General features: G+C 45.7%; 1 protein-coding gene across 1 annotated transcript in view; it reads left to right on the top strand.

Moving 5' to 3' along the window:
• Positions 1 to 1,704: 1,704 nt before the first annotated feature.
• The window catches only part of ugt8 (UDP glycosyltransferase 8), a 98,256-nt gene continuing 80,690 nt past the window's right edge, over positions 1,705 to 19,270 (top strand). The window contains exons 1-2 of the mRNA XM_036971968.2: positions 1,705 to 1,930; positions 12,986 to 13,179. Coding sequence (XP_036827863.1) covers positions 12,988 to 13,179 — 192 coding nt within the window. The 5' untranslated portion in view covers positions 1,705 to 1,930; positions 12,986 to 12,987. The remainder of the gene's footprint in view (positions 1,931 to 12,985; positions 13,180 to 19,270) is intronic.

Below are 19,270 nucleotides of genomic sequence, written 5' to 3' on the forward strand. Positions count from 1 at the left end.
TGTCTCCATGTACTGTAACCAGCATCCTCACCCGCTGAGCACCGACCGACACCGGACGTACATGTAGGTTGGAAAGTAGTTGAAACGTTGTGAGTGACCCTGACAGGCCCAAATTTCAACCTCTCATAGACATATGTTTCACAAGATTGGATAGTACAATAGAGTAGAGTAGATTGATTGCACACAGGTGGATTGTACTTCTATATATCTCCTATAACCTGCCCTTACTAGGATTGTTGTATATATATAACCTGTCCTTACTAGGATTGTTGTATATATAACCTGTCCTTACTAGGATTGTTGTATATATATATATATATATATATAACCTGTCCTTACTAGGATTGTTGTGTATATAACCTGTCCTTACTAGGATTGTTGTATATATATATATAACCTGTCCTTACTAGGATTGTTGTATATATAACCTGTCCTTACTAGGATTGTTGTATATATATATATATATATATAACCTGTCCTTACTAGGATTGTTGTATATATATATATATATAACCTGTCCTTACTAGGATTGTTGTGTATATAACCTGTCCTTACTAGGATTGTTGTATATATCTCCTATAACCTGTCCTTACTAGGATTGTTGTATATATCTCCTATAACCTGTCCTTACTAGGATTGTTGTATATATAACCTGTCCTTACTAGGATTGTTGTATATATATATATAACCTGTCCTTACTAGGATTGTTGTATATATAACCTGTCCTTACTAGGATTGTTGTATATATAACCTGTCCTTACTAGGATTGTTTTACCAATGGAAAAGCATTGTTACATGGTTGTGTGGCTGTTGACAGTCAGCCTTAGAAAAGAGTCAAATTAAACATTAAATGGAGACTATCATCAGAGCCAGCAGCCCCTCCTCCATGTTTACAGGGTCAACAACACACCTGTTTAGAGACAGTCAGTCAGGTAGCACAATGGGTTCTCTCTATTCTTCTCTTCCTCTCTGTACCCCTTTAATTCAATTTAAAGGGGATTTGTTGACATGGGAAACCTGTTACCATTTTGCCAAAGCAAGTAAAGTAGATAATAATGAACAGTGAAATTAACAATATCAAACGAACGGTAAACATTACACTCACAGAAGTTCCAAAATAATAAAGACATTTCAAATGTCACATTATGTCTGTAAACAGTGTTGTAATGATGTGCAAATAGTTGAAGTACACAAGGGAAAATAAAGAAGCATAAATATGGGTTGTATTTACAATGGTGTTTGTTCTTCACTGGTTGACCTTTTCTTGTGGCAACAGGTCACAAATCTTGCTGCTGTGATCTCTCCCCCCCCCCCCAACTCTCTCTCTCTTTCTCTCTGTCAATTCAATTCAAAGGGCTTTATTGACATGGGAAACATATGTTAACGTTGCCAAAACAAGTAAAATAGATAATAAACACAAGTGAAATGAACCATACAAAATGTACAGTAAACATATATCATAATGGCGATGGACAGTGTTGCAGTATCTCTCTCAACTCAAAGGGCTTCATTGGCATGGGAAAGACCCAACCAAATCATGAGAAAACAGAAAGAGAATTACATGACAAAGAATTTACAACAAAAACACAGAGCAAACTAGAATGCTATCTGGCCCTAAACAGAGAGTACAGTCTTTCTCTCTCTCTCTCTCTCTCTCTGCCACTCCCTTCATTTCGGAGGTAGCGCAGAGCTAAGTCCCGCCCCAGAGAAGGCCAGTCGGAGTTGGATCGGAGACTGTCTTCGACCAGCCGTTACCAGACGCATCTGGACTGGAGCCGCAGCACAGCAGCTAACCCGTCCTTTCCATTTAATGAATACGGACACTTTTTCAGAATTTAGTATTTAATTATTTTTCAACCTGTCGTTCAGGTGGACTCTGGATAGTTGCCTCCCTTCCCCTCACCCTTTCTACCGTGTAAAAGGAACTAAGGTAAGCCGAAACTTCCCGCTAGTATGCAGCAGCAACAGGTGTCCGTGTGTGTGTGTGTGTATGCGCGCCTGCTGGTGCGTGTGTGTTTGCGTGTGGTTTCAAAATAAACAGGTGCAACATAGCCAACAGATAACCTCGTATCTATGACCGAATAGCAGTAAAGTTGTAACGTCCAATAGACGCGGTTGTTAGAGAGAGAAAAAAGTTCAACGGGAGAGAGAGAGAGAGAGAGAGAGGGAGAGAGGGAGGGAGAGACAGAGAGAGTGTCGTAACCAAAGCAGGACACCTAAGCAGGTGCATCTCGCTGTGGGTAGTCTAGGCTGCCTAGTCAGTGTTTTTCCGCTGACCACAGTGTGTCTTTCTCGATTTAAAACAACAACACATTTCATTGAACCTTTATTTAACTAGGCAAGTTCATTAAGAACCAATTCTTATTCGCAACGACGACCAACAACAACCAAGCCCTATGGGGACTCCCAATCACAGCCGGGTTGTGATACAGCCTGTAATCGAACCAGGGTGTCTGTAGTAACGCCTCAAGCACTGAGATGTAGTAGCTTAGACCGCTGCGCCACTCGATCGCCCACAATGCCTCACTCTTTCTGTAACTCTCTCTCCGCATCTATCCATTCCTCCATTCATTCCCTTTCTGTCTCTGTCTCACACAGAGCATGACTATGTCTTACCACTGAGACAATAGAAAACGGGCCATTTTCTCTCTCTAGTTAATATCCATATACCTCACCTGCACAAACTCAAACATTGACCCAGAGAGAGAGAGCAGAGAGCACACAGCATTATGAGAAATCTACATAAGTACACACTGAGTGCCATTGTGTCCTAATGGCACCCTGTTCACTGTACAGTGCACTATATATGACAAGAGGCTATATTGTGATTTGGGTGCTGTTTGGGACGCACTCTGAATGTCACATGACCGTGTGACCAGGATGTTGTCCGAGTAACTACAGACAGTAGTCTGTTCCACCTTAGTTAATGTTGATCCATAATGTCAGTAGTCTGTTCTACCTTAGTTAATGTCAGTAGTCTGTTCCACCTTAGTTAATGTCAGTAGTCTGTTCTACCTTAGTTAATGTTGATATATAATGTCTGTAGTCTAACTGAACTTTATATGGCGGTTGGCAACCAACTTTAAGGTGCATTACCACCACCAACTGGACTGGAGTGTGGACCTCAGTCCATCTTTCAATCACCCACGTGGGTATACGCTCCTAACAACCAATGAGGAGATGGGAGAGGCGGGACTTGCAGCACATCAAACATCACAGATAGTTCTATTTTAGCGTCTGGCTACGCAGACTCACATCGACGCGTCGCGATAAGTGTGGTCAGCATGTTAGTCGCTACAATATCTTTCAAACAGGACATTAGTCTGTTACCTGAGTCCTGAATTGGCCCGCTACGGATGTCTATATCGGTCTGCTAATGCAGGACTAGTAAAGGTCTATTAACACAGGACTAGTAAAGGCCTGTTCACACAGGACTAATAAAGGTCCTCTAATACAGGACTAGTAATACAGGACTAGTAAAGGTCTATTAACACAGGACTAGTAAAGGTCCTCTATTACAGGACTAGTAAAGGTCCACTAATACAGGACTAGTAAAGGTCCTCTATTACAGGACTAGTAAAGGTCCACTAATACAGGACTAGTAAAGGTCTGTTAATACAGGACTAGTAAAGGTCCTCTAATACAGGACTAGTAAAGGTCTGTTAATACAGGACTAGTAAAGGTCCTCTAATACAGGACTAGTAAAGGTATGTTAATACAGGACTAGTAAAGGTCCTCTAATACAAGACTAGTAAAGGCCCAGTTTACTGATTTTATGAACACCATCCCTACTTCCCTCAGCTATGGGGTGTAACCAAAGCTGTGTTGTACTCATTAGGTAAAATAAAATTATTCCCTCACAAGGAATTAGAAGGAGAGAAATATAACCAAACTGACTTTCTCTTTCTTTGTGCTATTCTACAGACCAAGAGCTGGTCAGACTAGTTAAAGAGAGAGAGAGAGAGGGAGGGAGGGAAGGAGGGAGTGACAGTCAGACAGACAGACAGACAGAGAGAGACAGAGAGAGAGTGAGAGAGACAGAGAGAGAGAGACAGAGAGATAGATGGGGGGGGGGGGGGGTGAGACTGATTCTTTGTAAACATAGACTCAGGTATGTGTTTTCCTTCTGCCTTGTTTTGATATTGTAGTTTCCTGAGTTGGGTTTGTGAGACGATATCAAGAAACCTCTTTACTGGTTATAATATAGTTATTATATAGAACTGTTTCTATGTGTTTACTAGTTATAATATAGTTATGTAGAACTGTTTACTGGTTATAATATAGTTGTTATATACAACTGTTTCTATGTTGTCAACCTAAAGCGGTTATTCGTCTCGATCGGGGGGACCAGGTGGAACCATAGGGTTCTATGTGGAACACGTAAGGGTTGTACTTGGAACCCAAAATGATTTGTCAAAAGGGTTATAACCATTTTAAAACCATTTTTTAATGAGATTCTACCTCTGTCCTCTGGCTCATAAACACAGCGTCTTAGCCATTTTAAAAATGTATTTATTTATTTATTTATTTCACCTTTATTTAACCAGGTAAGATAGTTGAGAACAAGTTCTCATTTACAACTGCGACCCAGACCAAGATAAAGCAAAGTAGTGTGAAACAAACAACAACACAGAGTTACACATGGAGTAAACAATAAACAAGTCAATAACACAGTAGAAAAAAAAAGTCTACATACATTGTGTGCAAAAGGCATGAGGAGGTAGGCAATAAATAGGCCAAAGGAGCGAATAATTACAATTTAGCAGATTAACACTGGAGCGCAAGTAGAGATTTAATTTTGGATCGGAGATGCTTAATGTGAGTCTGGAAGGAGAGTTTACAGTCTAACCAGACACCTAGGTATTTGTAGTTGTCCACGTATTCTAAGTCAGAACCGTCCAGGGTGGTGATGCTGGACGGGCGGGAAGGTGTGGGCAGCAATCGGTTGAAAAGCATGCATTTAGTTTTACTTGCATTTAAGAGCAGTTGAAGGCTACGGAAGGAGTGTTGTATGGCATTGAAGCTCGTTTGTATACAGAATGGTGTCATCTGCGTAAAGGTGGATCAGAGAATCACCTGCAGCAAGAGCGACATCATTGATGTTTACAGAGAAAAGAGTCGGTCCGGGAATTGAACCCTGTGGCACCCCCAGAGAGACTGCCAGAGGTCCGGACAACAGGTCCTCCGATTTGACACACTGAACCCTGTCTGAGAAGTAGTTGGTGAACCAGGCGAGGCAGTCATTTGAGAAGCCAAGGCTATTGTCTGCCGATAAGAATACGGTGATTGACAGAGTCGAAAGCCTTGGCCAGGTTGATGAAGACGGCTGCACAGTACTGTCTCTTATCGATGGCGGTTTTGATATCGTTTAGGACCTTGAGCTTGGCTGAGGTGCACCCATGACAAGCTCGGAAACCAGCTGCATAGCAGAGAAGGTACGGTGGATTCGAAATTGTCGGTGACCTGTTTGTTAACTTGGCTTTCAAAGACCTTAGAAAGGCAGGGTAGGATAGATATAGGTCTGTAGCAGTTTTGGTCTAGATTTGTCTCCCCCTTTGAAAAGGGTGATGACCTTACAGCAGCTTTCCGATCTTTGGGAATCTCAGACGACACGAAAGAGGGGTTGAAAAGGCTTGTAATAGGGGTTGCAACAATTTCGGCGGATAATTTTAGAAAGAGAGGGTCCAGATTGTCTAGCCCAGCTGATTTGTAGGGGTCCAGATTTTGCAGCTATCTGGATTTGGGTGCAGGAGAAAGGGGGCAAGTTGCTGTGGAGGGTGCCGGGCAGTTGACCAAGGTAGGGGTAGCCAGGTGGAAAGCATGGCCAGCCGTAGAAAAATGATTATTGAAATTCTCAATTATCATGGAATTATCAGTGATGACAGTGTTTCCTAGCCTCAGTGCATTGGGTAGCTGGAAGGAGGTGCTCTTATTCTCCATGGACTTTACAGTGTCCCAGAACTTTTTTGAGATGCAAATGCACATTTCTGGTTGAAAAAGCTATCCTTACTGGTTCTACATTTTCTCAACGGGGCATGCTTTTTTAAGATGGTGAGGAAAGCACTTTTAAAGAATAACCAGGCATCCTCTACTGACGGGTTGAGGTCAATATCCTTCCAGGATACCCTCGTCAGGTCGATTAGAAAGGCCTGCTCACTGAAGTGTTTTATGGAGCGTTTGACAGTGATGAGGGGTGGTATCCTGATATCCTGGTTGAAGACAGCAGTGCCCGTGTTTACAGATCTGGGGTTGTACCTGGTAGGTTCATTGATAATTTGTGTGAGATTGAGGGCATCAAGCTTAGATTGTAGGATGGCTGGGGTGTTAAGCATGTCCCAGTTTAGGTCACCTAACAGCACAAGGTCTGAAGATAGTTGGGGGCCGATCAATTCACATATGGAGTCCAGGGCACAGCTGGGGGCAGAAGGTGGTCTATAGCAAGCGGCAACTGTTTCTGGAAATGTGCATTTTTAAAGTAGAAGCTCAAATTGTTTGTTTTTAGACCTGAATAGTAAGACAGAACTCTGCAGGCTATCTCTGCAGTAGATTGCAACTCCGCCCCCTTTGGCAGTTCTATCTTGTCGGAAAATGGTATAGTTAGGGATGGACATTTCGGGGTTTTTGGTGGTTTTCCTAAGCCAGGATTCAGACACGACTAGGACATCCGGGTTGGCAGAGTGTGCTAAGGCAGTGAATAAAACAAACTTAGGGAGGAGGTTTCTAATGTTAACATGCATGAATCCAAGGCTTTTACGGTTACAGAAGTCAACACATGATAGCGCCTGGGGAATAGGAGTGGAGCTAGGCACTGCAGGGACTGGATTCACCTCTACATCACCAGAGGAACAGAGGAGGAGTAGGATAAGGGTACAGCTAAAGGCTATAAGAACTGGTTGTCTAGTACGTTCGGAACAGAGAGTAAAAGGAGCATGTTTCTGGGCACGATAGCATAGATTCAAAGCATAATGTACAGACAAGGGTATGGTAGGATGTGAATACAGTGGAGGTAAACCTAGGCATTGAGTGACAATGAGAGCGATATTGTCTCTAGAAACATCATTTATACCAGGTGAGGTCATCGCATGTGTGGGAGGTGGAGCTAAAGGCTTAGCTAAGTCTTATTGAGCAGGGCTAGAGGCTCTACAGTGAAATAAGGCAGTGATTACTGACCAAAACAGCAATGGACAAGGCATATTGACGTTAGGGAGAGGTATGCGTAGCCGAGTGATCATTGGGTCCTGTGAGTAGCTGGGCGAACTGGAGACACGGCGATTCAGACAGCTAGCGGGCAGGGGCCCGGTTGTATCAGTTGTAGCCTCCGGTTACGGTTACGTTGGCACGGTTACCAGTCGTGATGGATCAGCAGGGGGCCATGTCGTAAAAAAAAAAAGGACTTCTTCAACTAACAGTCCGCTGTGCTCTAGACAGCTAGCGGGCCGCGGCTAGCAGGCTAGCAGATGGGCATTCAGGGGATGTCGCGGCAAAGGAGCCAGTTGGAAATCCCCCTCGGGTGGATCATGTTGGTAGTCCAGTCGTGAAGGATCGGCGGGGCTCCGCATCGGCAATAAAAGGGGTCCAGGCCAATTCCTAAAATAGGTATTGTAGCCCAAGGAGTGGCTGATGGACCTCTTCAGCTAGCCGAGAGATGGGCCTAGCGTAGGCTAGCTCCAGGCTAATTGGTGCTTGCTTCGGGACAGAGACATTAGCCAGGAGAAGTCAATCAGAATAGCAGTTAGCTGTGATGATCCAGGTGAAGAGGTTCAGAGTGGTAGGAATACGGGGATAAGGAGAAGAAGAAGTCCGATATGCTCTGGGTTGAATCGCGTTGTGCAGACTGGCAGGAGTTGTCCGGGCTAAAGGTTAGCTGATGACCGCTAGCAGTGGCTAGCTGACTACCATCAGACCCAGATGATCAGTGGGGTCTACAGAGGGCTCCCGAGTGGCCAGCAGACTAAGGCACTACATCTCAGTGCTCGAGGTGTCACTACTGACCCTGTTTCCATTCCAGGCTGGATCACAACCGGCTGTGATTTTGGAGTCCCATTGGGTGTCCCGCTATTGGCTCAACGTCGTCCGGGTTAGGTTTTGGCCGGCGTAGGCCGTCATTGTAAATAAGAATTTGTTCTTAACTAACTTAGCTAGTTAAATAAAGGTTAAATAAATATAAATAAATACAGGCTGTCTCAAGCTGTGTGTGTGTAACCTGACTATGCTGTTAGTAACCCGAGTCGTGATGAGGCAGCATGGCTGATGGGCCCTAGACGCTAGGTGATTGCCATGGTAACATTCAGCAGGCTGTCTGGCGGGGAGGAGGGGAGGTTGTAACAATATCTGCCCTCAGAACAATGACTACGAGATGGCTGCCACAGGGAGAGAGTCCTCTCTGTCTGTCACTCTCTCTTTCTCCTCCTTCCCCCAAGAACAATATTCTGAATTCTAAAACTAAATTCTAAAACTCTAAACCTCTAAATACACAATATTCTAAATTCCAAAACTACATTCTAAAATTCTAAAACTCGAAATATACAATATTCCAAATTCTAAAACTAAATTCTAAAACTCTAAACCTCTAAATACACAATATTCTAAATTCTAAAACTCTAAAATTCAAAAACTCTAAATACACAGTCCTATAGACAGTGAGTCACGTGGCTGTGTCTTTCTATATAAATCAGGCAGACGGGCTTCGAGGCATTCAGTTACTGTTCCGTTGACTATTAGAAGGGGAGAGGGATCTAAGCGACTTTGAACGTGGTCTGATCTCCGCTGCCAGGCAAGCCTGATCCAGTGTCTCAGAAAAGAGCTGGACTCCTGGGCTTTTCACGCACGACACTTTCTAGGGTTGGTGCGGCAAACAAAAAACATCCAGTCAGCGACAGCCCTAGTGGGCGAAATCAGCTCCAAGGTGGAACTAGAATAGCAAACAGACAAACATCCAGTCAGCGACAGCCCTAGTGGGCGAAATCAGCTCCAAGGTGGAACTAGAATAGCTAACAGACAAATAACATCCAGTCAGCGACAGCCCTAGTGGGCGAAATCAGCTCCAAGGTGGAACTAGAATAGCAAACAGACAAACATCCAGTCAGCGACAGCCCTAGTGGGCGAAATCAGCTCCAAGGTGGAACTAGAATAGCTAACAGACAAATAACATCCAGTCAGCGACAGCCCTAGTGGGCGAAATCAGCTCCAAGGTGGAACTAGAGTAGCTAACAGACAAATAACGGTGCAGTACAACAGTGGTGTGCAGAACGGCATCTCGGGAACACACAACTCGTCGGTCCTGGTTACGGATTGGCTACAGACGACCACATCGGGGTTCCTCTCCTATCAGCTAAAAACAAGGTGTCCCTGTCACTGGGTCATCACCAACGCTGGACAATTGAGTAGTCGAAAAACATTCCTCGGTCCCCCCGACGAATTCAGGTTCCTGTTGCGTCACGCTGATGGCAGAGTCAGGATTTGGCGTAAGCAGCATCAATCCGTGGCCCCTTCCTGTCTGGTGTCAACGGTACAGACTGGGGAGGTGTGGTGTTGGTGGGGGCAATGTTGTCCTTCCTGTCTGGTGTCAACGGTAGCAGGCTGGGGGAGGTGGTGTAATGGTGGGGGGAATGTTGTCCTTCCTGTCTGGTGTCAACGGTAGCAGGCTGGGGGAGGTGGTGTAATGGTGGGGGGAATGTTGTCCTTCCTGTCTGGTGTCAACGGTAGCAGGCTGGGGGAGGTGGTGTAATGGTGGGGGGAATGTTGTCCTTCCTGTCTGGTGTCAATGGTAGCAGGTGGGGGGAATGTTTTCCTTCTGTTGGGGTGTTGCTATAGGCCACCAAGTACTAACAGTCCTTCCTGTCTGGTGTCAACGGTAGCAGGCTGGGGGAGGTGGTGTAATGGTGGGGGGAATGTTGTCCTTCCTGTCTGGTGTCAACGGTAGCAGGCTGGGGGAAGTGGTGTTGGTGGGGGGAATGTTGTCCTTCCTGTCTGGTGTCAACGGTAGCCGGCTGGGGGGAATGTTGTCCTTCCTGTCTGGTGTCAACGGTAGCAGGCTGGGGGGAATGTTGTTCTTCCTGTCTGGTGTCAACGGTAGCAGGCTGGGGGGAATGTTGTCCTTCCTGTCTGGTGTCAACGGTAGCAGGCTGGGGGGAATGTTGTCCTTCCTGTCTGGTGTCAACGGTAGCAGGCTGGGGGGAATGTTGTCCTTCCTGTCTGGTGTCAACGGTAGCAGGCTGGGGGGAATGTTGTCCTTCCTGTCTGGTGTCAACGGTAGCAGGCTGGGGGGAATGTTGTCCTTCCTGTCTGGTGTCAACGGTAGCAGGCTGGGGGGAATGTTGTCCTTCCTGTCTGGTGTCAACGGTAGCAGGCTGGCAGGAATGTTGTCCTTCTTTTGGGGTGTTGCCAGTAACAGTCAGTATCTAAATAATATGTGTGAAATGCTTGATACTGTATGTGATGTAAACAGAGAGGTCTTCTTTCTCAGGGACCTGAATATTGACTGGTTGTCATCAAGCTGTCCACTCAGAAGGAAGCTTCTCACTTCTCACTAGGACACATCACTGCACTCTGATCATCTCTGTATACCCGTCGCAAGACCCACTGGTTGATGGTTATTTATAAAACCCTCTTAGGCCTCACACACCCCTATCTGAGATACCTACTGCAGCCCTCATCCTCCACATACAACACCTGTTCACTCCCCTCTATCTGAGATATCTACTGCAGCCCTCATCCTCCACATCCAACACCCGTTCTGCCAGTCACATTCTGTTAACGGTCCCCAAAGCACACACATCCCTGGGTCGCTCCTCTTTTCAGTTTGCTGCAGCTAGCGACTGGAACGACCTGCAACAAACACTCAAACTGGACAGTTTTATCTCCATCTCTTCATTCAAAGTCTCAATCATGAACACTCTTACTGACAGTTGTGGCTGCTTTGTGTGATGTATTGTTGTCTCTACCTTCTTGCCCTTTGTGCTGTTGTCTGGGCCCAATAATGTTTGTACTGTGTTTTGTTCTGCTACCATGTTGTGTTGCTACCATGTTGTTGTCATGCTGTGTTGCTACCGTGCTGTGTTGTCATGTTGTGTTGCTACCATGCTGTGCTGTCATGTTGTGTTGCTACCGTGCTGATAATTCAGTGCTGATTCTTCCACTGATTCAGGGTGATAATTCAGTGCTGATTCTTCCACTGATTCAGGGTGATAATTCAGTGCTGATTCTTCCTCTGATTCAGGGTGATAATTCAGTGCTGATTCTTCCCACTGATTCAGGGTGATAATTCAGTGCTGATTCTTCCTCTGATTCAGGGTGATAATTCAGTGCTGATTCTTCCGGTGTTCTGCACCGCATAAAGAATAAAACATTCATCAATTCGGAATAGTAGATAAGGTTATCCAAGCAGTAAGGTTAGATAAGGTTATCCAAGCAGTAATCATAACCAGAAACAACAACAATTCCTACTTTATCTGGGATCAGGCGCTGAGAGAGAGAGAGAGAGAGAGAGAGAGAGAGAGAGAGAGAGAGAGAGAGAGAGAGAGAGAGAGAGAGAGAGAGAGAGAGAGAGAGAGAGAGAGAGAGAGAGAGAGAGAGAGAGAGAGAGAGAGAGAGAGAGAGAGAGAGAGAGAGAGAGAGAGAGAGAGAGAGAGAGAGAGAGAGAGAGAGAGAGCTCACCACATAATCTTACCAGGTTACGTCTATCGCTTCCTAACAAAACCTCTACCACTCACACACAGATCACGGTGCCACAGGTGACCCGCTGTTAGAAAGCCTGTCAGATACACATATCTGAATCCCAAATGGCATATTATCCCCTATAAGGCCCTGGTCTAAAGTAGTGCACTATGAAGGGAACAGGGTTCCATAGGACTCTGGTCTAAAGTAGTGCGCTATGAAGGGAACAGGGTTCCATAGGACTCTGGTCTAAAGTAGTGCACTATGAAGGGAACAGGGTTCCATAGGACTCTGGTCTAAAGTAGTGCACTATGAAGAGAACAGGGTTCCATAGGACTCTGGTCTAAAGTAGTGCACTATGAAGGGAACAGGGAAACATTTGGAGCTCACACATCATGAGTCTGACAACACACCCTCAAAACGCCTCCTAACCACTAATCAGTTACCTATTGTATACTTAGACCATTTAGTCACACACACACACACACACACACACACACACACACACACACACACACACACACACACACACACACACACACACACACACACACATACACATACACACACACACACACACACACACACACACAGGCTGTAAACTGGGTGTTAGATTCTGAGTGTTAGATTCAACAGTATGGCAAGAGGGAAAGAGGGAAAGAGAGATGTTATTGATCCTGTTTTTGATCCTGATTCAGCCTGATAAATGTGTTCTGTCCTGATGTTATTGATCCTGATACAGCCTGATAAATATGTGTTCTGTCCTGATGTTATTGATCCTGATACAGCCTGATAAACATGTGTTCTTTCCTGATGTTATTGATCCTGATAAATATGTGTTCTGTCCTGATGTTATTGATCCTGATAAATATGTGTTCTGTCCTGATGTTATTGATCCTGATACAGCCTGATAAATATGTGTTCTGTCCTGATGTTATTGATCCTGATACAGCCTGATAAATATGTGTTCTGTCCTGATGTTATTGATCCTGATAAATATGTGTTCTGTCCTGATGTTATTGATCCTGATAAATATGTGTTCTGTCCTGATGTTATTGATCCTGATACAGCCTGATAAATATGTGTTCTGTCCTGATGTTATTGATCCTGATACAGCCTGATAAATATGTGTTCTGTCCTGATGTTATTGATCCTGATAAATATGTGTTCTGTCCTGATGTTATTGATCCTGATAAATATGTGTTCTGTCCTGATGTTATTGATCCTGATACAGCCTGATAAATACGTGTTCTGTCCTCCTCTTGTTGTTATGACAACTAACTCATTTTTTTCTCTCTTCCTCTCCTCCCTTCCCCGCTGTTCCTCCCAGCCATGCACCCTCCCCCGTCACTCCTCTCCCTCCTCCTCCACCTCTCCCTGTACCCCAGTGCATGCTGGTCCTCCAGGATCATCGTAGTCCCTCCCATCATGTTTGAGTCCCATCTCTACATCTTCAAGACCCTGGCCACAGAACTCCACCTCCAGGGACATGATACTTCCATCCTGCTGTCAGAGGGGCGCCAGGTAACATTGTGTTACTAAATAGAGGGTCAGAGGTGGGCCAGGTAACATTGTGTTACTAAGTAGAGGGTCAGAGGTGGGCCAGGTATCAGTGTGTTACTAAGTAGAGGGTCAGAGGTGGGCCAGGTAACATTGTGTTACTAAGTAGCAGGGTCATTGGTGTCCGAGGTGGGCCAGGTAACATTGTGTTACTTAGTAGAGGGTCAGAGGTGGGCCAGGTAACATTGTGTTACTAAGTAGCAGGGTCATTGGTGTCCGAGGTGGGCCAGGTAACATTGTGTTACTTAGTAGAGGGTCAGAGGTGGGCCAGGTAACATTGTGTTACTTAGTAGAGGGTCAGAGGTGGGCCAGGTAACATTGTGTTACTAAGTAGCAGGGTCATTGGTGTCAGAGGTGGGCCAGGTAACATTGTGTTACTAAGTAGCAGGGTCATTGTTGTCAGAGGTGGGCCAAGTAACATTGTGTTACTAAGTAGCAGGCTCATTGGTGTCAGAGGTGGGCCAGGTAACATTGTGTTACTAAGTAGCAGGGTCATTGGTGTCAGAAGTGGGCCAGGTAACATTGTGTTACTAAGTAGAAGGATCATTGGTGTCAGAGGTGGGCCAGGTATCATTGTGTTACTAAGTAGAAGGGTCATTGGTGTCAGAGGTGGGCCAGGTAACATTGTGTTACTAAGTAGAATGATCATTGGTGTCAGAGGTGGGCCAGGTAACATTGTGATACTAAGTAGCAGGGTCATTGGTGTCAGAGGTGGGCCAGGTAACATTGTGTTACTAAGTAGAAGGATCATTGGTGTCAGAGGTGGCCCAGGTAACATTGTGATACTAAGTAGAAGGGTCATTGGTGTCAGAGGTGGGCCAGGTAACATTGTGTTACTAAGTAGAAGGATCATTGGTGTCAGATGTGGGCCAGGTAACATTGTGTTACTAAGTAGAAGGGTCATTGGTGTCAGAGGTGGGCCAGGTAACATTGTGTTACTAAGTAGCAGGGTCATTGGTGTCAGAGGTGGGCCAGGTAACATTGTGTTACTAAGTAGAGGGTCAGAGGTGGGCCAGGTAACATTGTGTTACTAAGTAGCAGGGTCATTGGTGTCAGGGGTGGGCTAGGTAACATTGTGATACTAAGTAGCAGGATCATTGGTGTCAGGGGTGGGCCAGGTAACATTGTGTTACTAAGTAGAGGGTTAGAGGTGGGCCAGGTAACATTGTGTTACTAAGTAGAGGGTCAGAGGTGGGCCAGGTAACATTGTGTTACTAAGTAGAAGGGTATTTGGTGTCAGAGGTGGGCCAGGTAACATTGTGTTACTAAGTAGCAGGGTCATTGGTGTCAGCGGTGGGCCAGGTAACATTGTGATACTAAGTAGAAGGGTCATTGGTGTCAGAGGTGGGCCAGGTAACATTGTGTTACTAAGTAGAAAAGTTATTGGTGTCAGAGGTGGGCCAGGTAACATTGTGATACTAAGTAGCAGGATCATTGGTGTCAGAGGTGGTCCAGGTAACATTGTGTTACTAAGTAGAGGGTCAGAGGTGGGCCAGGTAACATTGTGTTTCTTAGTAGAGGGTCAGAGGTGGGCCAGGTAACATTGTGTTACTAAGTAGCAGGGTATTTGGTGTCAGAGTTGGGCCAGGTAACATTGTATTACTAAGTAGCAGGGTATTTGGTGTCAGAGTTGGGCCAGGTAACATTGTATTACTAAGTAGCAGGATCATTGGTGTCATAGGTGGGCCAGGTAACATTGTGTTACTAAGTAGAGGGTCAGAGGTGGGCCAGGTAACATTGTGTTACTTAGTAGAGGGTCAGAGGTGGGCCAGGTAACATTGTGTTACTAAGTAGCAGGGTCATTGGTGTCAGAGGTGGGCCAGGTAACATTGTGTTACTAAGTAGCAGGGTCATTGGTGTCAGAGGTGGGCCAGGTAAAATTGTGATACTAAGTAGAAGGGTCATTGGTGTCAGAGGTGGGCCAGGTAACATTGTGTTACTAAGTAGAAGGGTCATTGGTGTCAGAGGTGGGCCAGGTAACATTGTGATACTAAGTAGCAGGGTCATTGGTGTCAGAGGTGGGCCAGGTGACATTGTGTTACTAAGTAGCAGGGTCAGAGGTGTCAGAGGTGGGCCAGCTATCATTGTGTTACTAAGTAGAAGGGTATTTGGTGTCAGAGGTGGGCCAGGTAACATTGTGTTACTAAGTAGAAGGGTCATTGGTGTCAGAGGTGGGACAGGTAACATTGTGATACTAAGTAGCAGGGTCATTGGTGTCAGAGGTGGGCCAGGTAACATTGTGTTACTAAGTAGCAGGGTCAGAGGTGTCAGAGGTGGGCCAGGTAACATTGTGTTACTAAGTAGAAGGGTATTTGGTGTCAGAGGTGGGCCAGGTAACATTGTGTTACTAAGTAGCAGGGTCATTGGTGTCAGCGGTGGGCCAGGTAACATTGTGATACTAAGTAGAAGGGTCATTGGTGTCAGAGGTGGGCCAGGTAACATTGTGTTACTAAGTAGAAAAGTTATTGGTGTCAGAGGTGGGCCAGGTAACATTGTGATACTAAGTAGCAGGATCATTGGTGTCAGAGGTGGGCCAGGTAACATTGTGTTACTAAGTAGAGGGTCAGAGGTGGGCCAGGTAACATTGTGTTTCTTAGTAGAGGGTCAGAGGTGGGCCAGGTAACATTGTGTTACTAAGTAGCAGGGTATTTGGTGTCAGAGTTGGGCCAGGTAACATTGTATTACTAAGTAGCAGGATCATTGGTGTCAGAGGTGGGCCAGGTAACATTGTGTTACTAAGTAGAGGGTCAGAGGTGGGCCAGGTAACATTGTGTTACTTAGTAGAGGGTCAGAGGTGGGCCAGGTAACATTGTGTTACTAAGTAGCAGGGTCATTGGTGTCAGAGGTGGGCCAGGTAACATTGTGTTACTAAGTAGCAGGGTCATTGGTGTCCGAGGTGGTTCAGGTAACATTGTGTTACTTAGTAGAGGGTCAGAGGTGGGCCAGGTAACATTGTGTTACTTAGTAGAGGGTCAGAGGTGGGCCAGGTAACATTGTGTTACTAAGTAGCAGGGTCATTGGTGTCAGAGATGGGCCAGGTAACATTGTATTACTAAGTAGGGGTCAGAGGGGGGCCAGGTAACATTGTGTTACTAAGTAGCAGGGTCATTGGTGTCAGAGGTGGGCCAGGTAACATTGTGTTACTAAGTAGCAGGGTCATTGTTGTCAGAGGTGGGCCAAGTAACATTGTGTTACTAAGTAGCAGGCTCATTGGTGTCAGAGGTGGGCCAGGTAACATTGTGTTACTAAGTAGCAGGGTCATTGGTGTCAGAGGTGGGCCAGGTAACATTGTGTTACTAAGTAGAAGGATCATTGGTGTCAGAGGTGGGCCAGGTATCATTGTGTTACTAAGTAGAAGGGTCATTGGTGTCAGAGGTGGGCCAGGTAACATTGTGTTACTAAGTAGAAGGATCATTGGTGTCAGAGGTGGGCCAGGTAACATTGTGATACTAAGTAGCAGGGTCATTGGTGTCAGAGGTGGGCCAGGTAACATTGTGTTACTAAGTAGAAGGATCATTGGTGTCAGAGGTGGCCCAGGTAACATTGTGATACTAAGTAGAAGGGTCATTGGTGTCAGAGGTGGGCCAGGTATCATTGTGTTACTAAGTAGCAGGGTCATTGGTGTCAGAGGTGGGCCAGGTAACATTGTGTTACTAAGTAGAGGGTCAGAGGTGGGCCAGGTAACATTGTGTTACTAAGTAGCAGGGTCATTGGTGTCAGGGGTGGGCTAGGTAACATTGTGATACTAAGTAGCAGGATCATTTGTATCAGGGGTGGGCCAGGTAACATTGTGTTACTAAGTAGAGGGTCAGAGGTGGGCCAGGTAACATTGTGTTACTAAGTAGAGGGTCAGAGGTGGGCCAGGTAACATTGTGTTACTAAGTAGAAGGGTATTTGGTGTCAGAGGTGGGCCAGGTAACATTGTGTTACTAAGTAGCAGGGTCATTGGTGTCAGCGGTGGGCCAGGTATCATTGTGATACTAAGTAGAAGGGTCATTGGTGTCAGAGGTGGGCCAGGTAACATTGTGTTACTAAGTAGAAAAGTTATTGGTGTCAGAGGTGGGCCTGGTAACATTGTGATACTAAGTAGCAGGATCATTGGTGTCAGAGGTGGGCCAGGTAACATTGTGTTACTAAGTAGAGGGTCAGAGGTGGGCCAGGTAACATTGTGTTTCTTAGTAGAGGGTCAGAGGTGGGCCAGGTAACATTGTGTTACTAAGTAGCAGGGTATTTGGTGTCAGAGTTGGGCCAGGTAACATTGTATTACTAAGTAGCAGGATCATTGGTGTCAGAGGTGGGCCAGGTAAAATTGTGATACTAAGTAGAAGGGTCATTGGTGTCAGAGGTGGGCCAGGTAACATTGTGTTACTAAGTAGAAGGGTCATTGGTGTCAGAGGTGGGCCAGGTAACATTGTGTTACTAAGTAGCAGGGTCAGAGGTGTCAGAGGTGGGCCAGGTATCATTGTGATACTAAGTAGCAGGGTCATTGTAATGAACGTAAGGTCATTTCCACGGTAACAGAATTGCTATTTTTTTACTTAAAATGTCTGCCTAAGAAAAACCACTGCTTTCAAAGTTTAACAAACCAAACGACTCTATGCACAATGACTACTTTTAACAATTTAAACTGAACATTTTACTAAAACACATTTCCTTAAAATCTCCCTCAGTTGGCCACGTTTTCCAAAAAAAACTCTTAAATATATTCTCCCAGGATGTGTTAATGTAGAGGGTGAGACAGACAAATCAGGGGAGCTTTCTCTAGAACGTGTTAGTTGTTGATGAGGGGAGCTACCTCTAGAACCTGTTAGCTGTTGATCAGGGGAGCTACCTCTGGAACCTGTTAGCTGTTGATCAGGGGAGCTGCCTCTAGAACCTGTTAGCTGTTGATCAGGGGAGCTACCTCTAGAACCTGTTAGCTGTTGATCAGGGGAGCTACCTCTAGAACCTGTTAGCTGTTGATCAGGGGAGCTACCTCTAGAACCTGTTAGCTGTTGATCAGGAGAGCTACCTCTGGAACCTGTTAGCTGTTGATCAGGGGAGCTGCCTCTAGAACCTGTTAGCTGTTGATCAGGAGAGCTACCTCTGGAACCTGTTAGCTGTTGATCAGGGGAGCTGCCTCTAGAACCTGTTAGCTGTTGATCAGGGGAGCTACCTCTAGAACCTGTTAGCTGTTGATAAAGGGAGCTGCCTCTAGAACCTGTTAGCTGTTGATCAGGGGAGCTGCCTCTAGAACCTGTTAGTTGTTGATCAGGAGAGCTACCTCTAGAACCTGTTAGCTGTTGATGAGGGGAGCTACCTCTAGAAGCTGTTAGCGGTTGATCAGGAGAGCTACCTCTGGAACCTGTTAGCTGTTGATCATTGGAGCTGCCTCTAGAACCTGTTAGCTGTTGATCAGGAGAGCTACCTCTTGAAGCTGTTAGTTGTTGATCAGAGGAGCTGCCTCTAGAACCTGTTAGCTGTTGATCAAGAGAGCTGCCTCTAGAACCTGTTAGCTGTTGATCAGGAGAGCTACCTCTATAAGATGTTAGTTGTTGATCAGAGGAGCTACCTCTGGAACCTGTTAGCTGTTGATCAGGAGAGCTACCTCTGGAACCTGTTAGCTGTTGATCAGAGAACTGCCTCTAGAACCTGTTAGCTGTTGATCAGGGGAGCTACCGCTAGAACCTGTTAGCTGTTGATCAGGGGAGCTGCCTCTAGAACCTGTTAGCTGTTTATCAGGAGAGCTACCTCTGGAACCTGTTAGTTGTTGATGAGGGGAGCTACCTCTAGAAGCTGTTAGCTGTTGATCAGGGGAGCTGCCTCTAGAACCTGTTAGCTGTTGATCAGGAGAGCTACGTCTGGAACCTGTTAGCTGTTGATCAGAGAACTGCCTCTAGAACCTGTTAGCTGTTGATCAGGGGAGCTACCTCTAGAACCTGTTAGCTGTTGATCAGGGGAGATACCTCTAGAACCTGTTAGCTGTTGATCAGGGGAGCTACCTCTAGAACCTGTTAGCTGTTGATCAGGGGAGCTACCTCTAGAACCTGTTAGCTGTTGATCAGGGGAGCTACCT

This window comes from Oncorhynchus mykiss, chromosome 10, assembly GCF_057628025.1.
Source record: "Oncorhynchus mykiss isolate SJ-2025 chromosome 10, ASM5762802v1, whole genome shotgun sequence".
Lineage (NCBI taxonomy): Eukaryota > Metazoa > Chordata > Actinopteri > Salmoniformes > Salmonidae > Oncorhynchus > Oncorhynchus mykiss.